The following is an 8,762-nucleotide window of genomic DNA, read 5'->3' on the forward strand; positions in this document are numbered from 1 at the left end:
ATGTTTGTAATTGATTGATTCAAACAGTCTAATTAAACTTCATCACCAGAACTAACTCTTGTAAAACAATAAACAAAAATGCTCAGACTGTTTAGGATTTTGTAAGTTACTACTGAATAATTACTATTAACTTCAAGTCACATCTAGTTAGTAGACCCGTTTGGAGGTATAGCCTTCCCCAATCATTATCAACAACACCAAACAGCCCAGCCAAGGCGAGTCAGTGATTACCATTTCCCCACTTATCCTGATTGGAAGCAGTTCCAAGCACTTTTAAGTTACTTTCCCTTCCGTAATTAGAGGCTAAATAATTGAAAATGCAAAATGAGCTCCCCAAGTCAAATCAAGTCGGACGCGAAACACTTTGTAAGTGATCCAAAGCGAGCCCATGGTTCCCCCTAATAAATAAAAGTAGCTTGTAAAGCAGCTTAATTGATTTTAATGGAGCGAGTTGTAAATAGAGAAACTTGGAGCTGATAAGAATGAAGTCTGGCTTACCAACAAAGAATGAACCCAAACAGTGCTAAATCTACATCCAATCAATGGTATTTTAATTAATAGAATAAATGAATAAAGTACATAATATTTTCATTCCTGAATGTTTTTGAATAGATCAGTTGAGTGAATGATTCAAAGAGTCACTCATAAGAACACTCAGGTTGTTTTATTCATAAATAAATCAGTGGTTTTGAACAAATTGGTTGAATGATTTATGTCTTGTTCATTGTTCAATAGATAAGTTTGTCTAAATGAATCACTTAAGCAAAGATTCACAGAAAAATATCTGTCTGCGTGATTTACTTCCTGAACTAAATCAGTGGTTTAAACGAATCGGTTGAGTGATTCAGTACCTACTCATTCCTGAATGAATCTCTGTTAATGGACAAACAATTCTAATACTCACTTGGATGTTGGCTTATTCCATTTCTATTCTTTCAAAACTATTGAGAATTCATTTAGATGAGGTAATTTCTTAGCATACTGATAAACATAGAGATTCAGTGATTTTAAGTGATTCAGTGAGTTGTTCTTTCCTAAACTGTTTCAAACAGTGACTCTGTGTGTGTAATTTATGAATGAATCAGGGGTTTTGAACAAATCATTTAAGTGGCTTGTTTATTCCCCAGCAAATTACTGGTTTGAACAGCTCCTTTCTGCAATTCAAATACATGTTCATTGCTAAATTTACCTTTTTATTAGCAAATTGGTAGCGAACAACTCAAGACTCACTAATAAACACAGTCTGCTTGTTTTACTTCCTGAATATTCCTCAGAGGTTTGGAATCAGTTAAGTGATTAAATGGCTTAGTCATTCCAGAATAAATCAATGGTTTTAAACAAATCGATTGAGTGATTCAGTGACTCGCTCATTAGAAAAGTGGTTTTGAATGAACTGGTTCATTGTTTCAGTGACTCATTAAACAGCAATTTCTCTCAAACTACTATTGTAACAACAATACAAAAATGTTTGTTAATTGATTGATTCAAACAGTCCAATCAAACTTCATCACCAGAACTAACTCTTGGAGAACAATCAAATGCTCAGACTGATTATGATTTTGTAAGTTACTACTGAATAATTACTAGTAGCTTCAAGTCACACCTAGTTAGCAGACCCGTTTGGAGGTATAGCCTTCTCCAACCATTAAAAACAACACCAAACAGCCCAGCCAAGGCGAGTCAGTGATTACCATTTCCCCACTTATCCTGATTGGAAGCAGTTCCAAGCACTTTTAAGTTACTTTCCCTTCCGTAATTAGAGGCTAAATAATTGAAAATGCAAAATGAGCTCCCCAAGTCAAATCAAGCCAAAAGCGAAACACTTTGCAAGCGATTCAAAGCGAGCCTATGGTTCCCCCATCAAACAAAAGAAGCTTGTAAAGCAGCTTAATTGATTTTAATGGAGCGAGTTGTAAATAGAGAAACTTGGAGCTGATAAGAAGGAAGTCTGGCTTACCTTGCCGGACGTCCCGAGGCGCTATAGCAATGCCGTTCTTGGAGTGCAGCTGTGTGACACAACAGTCGTCAGGTGGGGATTGCAACACACTGGAACTGGGGTCTAAGGAGTGGTTGTGGGGTACGGTGGGCAGTAAGGACACCGGAGGAGCCGTGTTGGGACACACGCATCCTGTTTGGGTGATACTGCAACTTTCAGTTTCCCATCCTGCACCAATATGCAAGCATTCCTCAAACCAGCGGCAGAGTACTCCACAGGTAAACTGACTGGAATTCTCATTGTTAATTAGCAGAACCTCTACTAGCCGAAAATCCAGGGTTTCTGCTGACAAGGGGGCTTGGCTTCCCTCGGACGTCCCATCTTCGCTGTCTCCGTCTGTGCTTGGATGACTAGTCAGGCACAACTGCACAAAGTTCTTATCGAACTGCAGGAAGGTGTGAGGTCCTGGGACCATGCAAAGTTCCACGGCTTCAGGGTCAGAGGGGAAGGAAGGCTGGTCTGGGGGGCCACAGGTCTGGTTGGAGAGGTAGTGATCCAGGGGCAGCACCAGTGGGGAGAAAGCTAAGCAGGCGCCGGCATGGCGATTGAAGCGGAAATAGAGCGAGTACTTGGTGGGGTCAGGGTTCTCCACAGTCCACGAGCATCCGGACGCCAGAGCCGATGGGCTGGGAAAGAGGTCCCTGAGCGAGAAGGAGCCGTATAAGACCCCGGCCACCAGAGAGGAGCAGGGGGCAGCCTGACCCAGCGGCTCCACAGCCCAGGCCAGAGCGAAAAGGGATGACAGCACAGACAGACAGAGATGACCAGCAGTGTTCATCCTATGTCATTTGTCCTGCAGGAGAAAAGAGATATTTAGATAAGGCATAATAACTTTTTTATTATTATTATCAAGTTCACAGCATTGATTCAGTTAAAAGTCTGTCAAAATATTTTTTATTGAAATGCATGTAAACACAGACGAACAGAAAGTTCTGTGATGCATTTCCAAAGTATGTTCTGTTAAACATATATAATTATGAATATATGAAGAGTTTCAGATTGCACAGAGTACAAGAAGTTACAGATTGACCTATTCAAGAACACAAAGCAAAAGGCTAGTTTGCAGTGTTGTGGAAAAACTGTGCATGAACAAAGCTTAGTGCAGTTGAAAAAGCTCTTACTACAATAAACAATTTTCTCATAATAATAATAATAATACTAATATATATATATATATATATATATATATATATATATATATATATATATATATATATATATATATATATATGTGTGTGTGTGTGTGTGTGTGTGTATAATATTGACCTTATTCTTCAATGCGGAAGTGCGCGCGTTTTTGCGATTGTTCTCCTATGGGAGAAATGACTAGAAATAATAAACGGCAAAAAACGGTCAAACTACTTACTCTACAAACAAGTGTTTGCATTACAATACAGACAAAGTAGAATACTATAATAAGAAAATATCAGTTTGCAACACCAAGCAGCAAAACGAGCTGTTTTTAATGTTTAAAAATGAATGGAAGTGAATAAGACCGGAAGTTTCAAGCCAAAGTCAAATTAATTAAATAATGAGATATAAAAAATAAAACATATATATATCCAAAATCAATCAAAATGTGCTCAGGGGTAGCTTAAGGGATTCATGAGAATAAACAGCAAAAAATCAGTCCAAGGCACTAGAAAAATGTGGAAAAAATATGAAAAAGTCTTATATAATATAAATATAATTTTTTTTTATTTATTCAGAAAAACCTTTAAAATCTAATTTGTTCTTTAATTAATTTTCATTTTATTAATATAATTATATATTCACTTAAAATATTGATACAACTGAAAAAAAAAAGAAATAAATGTAAAAATGAAATATTATAAAAATAGATTAGAAAAAAACATATGAAATTAAACAAATGTGGCTGGAAGGACATCCGCTGCATTAAAAACATAAACCAGAGTATCTGGCAGTTCATTCCTCTCTGGCGAACCCTGATAACCAAGGACTTCACTGAAGAAAAGTGAGTGAATTAAACATAAAATAAAAAATAAACATTTCTTTGTAAATTACTCTTATTTTAATCAATGAATCTGAAACGCTAACATATGCACAAAAACAAAATGATTATTTTCCTTATCAATTCTCATCAATTATCCTCCACAACCCTAAATATGAAGACAACACAAGTTTGTGTTAGTTTAAAACAAAAGAGCTCAGAAGGAGAAAAAACAACAAGGGCAACACAATGTTACTTGAACATTAGATTCATTAACAGATTTAAACCACTAATCCTCTGTAATCTGTTCTGCGGAGACGCAGTCATAAACAAACAACCAGAAAAAAAGCCAGAAAGACAACAGAAAAACTGGAGAAACAGAGCGAGAAATGGAGAGCAGCGGTCATGTCACATATCGGGCCATTTAAGTCTTCTGACAGCATTAATGAAGCGGAAAGTTTTCCTGTAAATCAGGATTGGGGCCTGCCAGAGCTGCTTTCTCCAACAGCCCCAGTCCCGCCGTTCACTTTTCATCCAGTCAGCCCGGCCGGCCCTCTGGCATCGGGCCCTTTGTCTTAATTACATGTGGTTAGTGGGTCACATTACTAGTGTACAGTGGGCTGCGGTGGGATGTCCTTCATTTGGAGGCCCTTCAGGGTTTCCAAACACTCCCACCTGGATCAATAGGTGGAAATCTCTGACTTTCCTCCTCTTTCTGCCTCTTTGTCATTCTGTCTCTCCTTTCCTCTCCTCTTCCTGGCTCTCACTTGTAAATCATTTCAGGGCTGTGTGTTCTCTTGGTGAAGGTCGCAATCCTATTCACAAAGACACAAAAACGGACACGCATACTTTTCTCCGATGACTGAAATCCCTGACGGATGCGCTGAAAAGACTGATGACTCTTCAGCGAAGGGTTTAGCCTCTCAACTAATCTCTGATACTTTTGTGAACACACACACACACACACTCACACGTTCACTCAAGCACACACATACAAGTGTATCCTTTAGTTAAGCACATTTACAGTTCTTTGTATTTTTGTATAATAGGATGGGGTACACTGTATGATATGATGCTCTTTTTATTAGTGCACTCTACTGTAGTCACATCTATTTGATGATTCATATGTTTATTAAATATTTACTTATGTTTGTACTTGATATAAATCACATCTTTTTAAATAAAATAAAATAACAATGAATAAATTAATAATAATTTAAAAATATATATAATAAAATACACATAAAAGAAATCAATAATACAAAATAAATAAATAAAGAAAATGTATTAAAATCAAATTAAATCAAATAAAAATTTCTATAATAAAAACGTAAAAATATGAAAAATAAACTAAGAAATGAAAAACATTAATTAAATAAAACTATTTAAAAATTATATAAAGTAAAAATAAATAAAAAATATTAAATAAATACGTAGTTAAATAAAATATAACAAAATATTAATACATAAATAAAACAAAAATTATTACATTTATTTACAATTAAATTGAATAATAACAAATAAAAATTATTTCATAAATATACATATAAAATAATAAATAAAATAATAATACAAAAATAAACAATGTAAATAGAAAAAAAATACAATAAAAATACAAATATAAAAATATAAAATGAAATAATTAATCAAATGAATAAAAATTTAATAAACTATACAAAAAATGATTTGAAGTAAAACTAAATAAAAATATTTATCAAATAAATACGTAAATAAAATTAAATATAAAATAATAATAATAATACATAAAGCAAAATTAAATACTAGTTGTTTAAAATTAAATTAAATAATAACAAATAAAAATTATATCATAACTATATACAATATATAATATATAATATATAATATATAATACTAAATAAATAGAAATAAAATAAAGGAAAATCAAATAAAATAAAATATATAATAAAATAACAAACATGATTTGAAGTAAAACTAAATAAAAAAATAAAAAAATGTGTAAATAAATAATAAATAAAATAATAATACAAAAAAGAAACAAAATAAACAGAAATAATTTAAATAAAAATAAAATATGATCAAATAAAAACAATGAAAATATTAAATATTAAATAAAATAATACTAATATTGAACAAATAAAAACTCTATAAAATGATAAAAAGTAAAACTAAATTAAAATAAATTAAAATGTAATAAATATGTAAAGTAAAATAAAATATAAAATAATAATTAAATTAAAAATAAATTAAAATTAAAATAAATAATTAAAAATACAATTAAAGCATAAAATATGCATATAAAATAATAAATAAAAGAATAATACTAAATAAAAAGAAATAAAATAAACAGAATCAAATCAAATAAAAATATAATTAAAATAAAATATAATAAAATCTTAAATAAAAAATATATAAAATGATATAAAGTAAAACTAAATAAAAATAATAAAATTGAATAAATATGTAAAGTAAAATAAAATAATAATAATAATAATTAAATAAATAAATAATAAAATAAAACGTACTTAAAATTAAGTTGAATAATAAAAAATAAAATTATAGCATAAATATACATATAAAATAATAAATAAAACAATGATAAATAATGATGATTGAATGAAAATATGTAAAGTAAAATAAAATATAGAATAATAATAGAAATAAATACAATTAATTAAATATTTAAAAATTATAATTATAGCTAAAAAAATTACATATAACATAATAAATAAAAAATAATACAAAATAAAAAAAGATTTAAAACAAATATAAAAAAATTATTAAAATATAATCAAATCAAATAAAAATATAATCAAATCAAATAAAAAATATAATACAAATATAAAATATATAATACCAATGTAAACATATAAAATAATTAATAAAATAATAATATAATATAAAAAATAAATATAAATAAAATAAATTAAAATCAAATCAAATCAAAAATATAAACATAAAAATATAAACATATAAAAAATAAATAAATACAAACTTAAAACCCATGAAACCTCCATGAATACATAAAAAAAATCTTAATATCTTAAAATAACCTTTTCTAAAACAATAAAAATGGATAAATAAAATATGAGACCTTTGCCACTATTTGCTGAGGAAGCAGCCTTTCATGCTTATTTCAGGCTTCGTCTTTAATAGATACAGCATCAAAAGTTCAATATGAAAAGAAAAAGCACTTTTGTCAAGTCAGGCATCTGTTGGGGATGTTATGAATATTCCTGTGCATCTCAGTTTCACATTAGCTGAGTGTTTGAGGTGTGCCGAAATCAGTCACCAGCGGCACAGCGGGTTAAATGGAGCTAAGAATTGGCTCTGGAGTGCAGACTTTAGAAAAAGCAGATGAAAACACGAGGGTTTAAAGTGAATACATCCTTCATTTCGGACTCAAGCTTATAATGAGATGCCTGGAATAAAAGCTTTACGTGAACAAAACGCCACAAACAAATTATACTAGCGAGAGAAAAATAAATAAAATAGATGAATTGGCACAAAGATGCGAGTCGCACTCCATTTCACAGGTGCTTATCACGTCTCTCCATTCTCAGACTTTTGGAAAATGCTTATCTAATGATGCGTTTGGTTATTTACTTACTGATTTATGCTTTGGGGGCTTAGATGTGAAAAAAAAACTGACTTTTTGTTCTATTTTTAAACTGCAGGATTCAGACAGATCATTTTTTTGCATAGTTTAAATACTGTATTTTAGTGACATAAATGTATTTAATTATGAAGTTTAAATACTGTATTTAAGTGACATAATTGTAGTATTTGTAGAGATTAAATATTGTATTTTAGTTTCATATTGTTATTTATTTATGAAGGTTGAATACCGGATTTTAGTATAATAATTGTATTTAATAATGAAGTTTAAATATTGTATTTTAGTATTATAATTGTGTTTTATTATGAAGGTTAAATACTGTATTTTAGTGACATAATTGTATTTAATAATGAAGTTTAAATACTGTATTTTATTATCATAATTGTATTTAATAATGAAGTTTAAATACTGTATTTTATTATCATAGTTGTATTTAATTATAAAGTTTAAATACTGTATTTTATTATTAAACTGTATTTAATAATGAAGTTTAAATACTGTATTTTAGTATTATAATTGTATTTAATAATGAAGTTTAAATACTGTATTTTAGTATTATAATTGTATTTAATAATGAAGTTTAAATACTGTATTTTAGTATTATAATTGTATTTAATAATGAAGTTTAAATACTGGATTTTAGTGGTATAATTGTATTTAATAATGAAGTTTAAATACTGTATTTTAGTATTATAATTGTATTTAATAATGAAGTTTAAATACTGTATTTTAGTGGTATAATTGTATTTAATAATGAAGTTTAAATACTGTATTTTAGTATTATAATTGTATTTAATAATGAAGTTTAAATACTGTATTTTAGTATTATAATTGTATTTAATAATGAAGTTTAAATACTGTATTTTAGTGGTATAATTGTATTTAATAATAAAGTTTAAATACTGGATTTTAGTGGTATAATTGTATTTAATAATGAAGTTTAAATACTGTATTTTAGTGGTATAATTGTATTTAATTATGAAGTTTAAATACTGTATTTAAGTGACATAATTGTAGTATTTGTAGAGATTAAATATTGTATTTTAGTTTCATATTGTTATTTATTTATGAAGGTTGAATACCGGATTTTAGTATAATAATTGTATTTAATAATGAAGTTTAAATATTGTATTTTAGTATTATAATTGTATTTTATTATGAAGGTTAAATACTGTATTTTAGTGACATAATTGTATTTAATAATGAAGTTTAAATAC

General features: G+C 28.9%; 1 protein-coding gene across 6 annotated transcripts in view; it reads right to left on the minus strand.

The window, feature by feature from the left end:
- adgrb2 (adhesion G protein-coupled receptor B2) overlaps nt 1-8,762 on the minus strand; it is a 634,025-nt gene that overhangs the window by 466,244 nt on the left and 159,019 nt on the right. For all 6 annotated transcript variants that reach the window (XM_056480419.1, XM_056480418.1, XM_056480420.1 and 3 more), the window contains exon 2: nt 1,958-2,789. In XM_056480419.1, coding sequence (XP_056336394.1) covers nt 1,958-2,774 — 817 coding nt within the window. In that variant the 5' untranslated portion in view covers nt 2,775-2,789. The remainder of the gene's footprint in view (nt 1-1,957; nt 2,790-8,762) is intronic.

The sequence above is a fragment of the Danio aesculapii genome, chromosome 19 (assembly GCF_903798145.1).
Source record: "Danio aesculapii chromosome 19, fDanAes4.1, whole genome shotgun sequence".
Classification (NCBI taxonomy): Eukaryota; Metazoa; Chordata; class Actinopteri; order Cypriniformes; family Danionidae; genus Danio; species Danio aesculapii.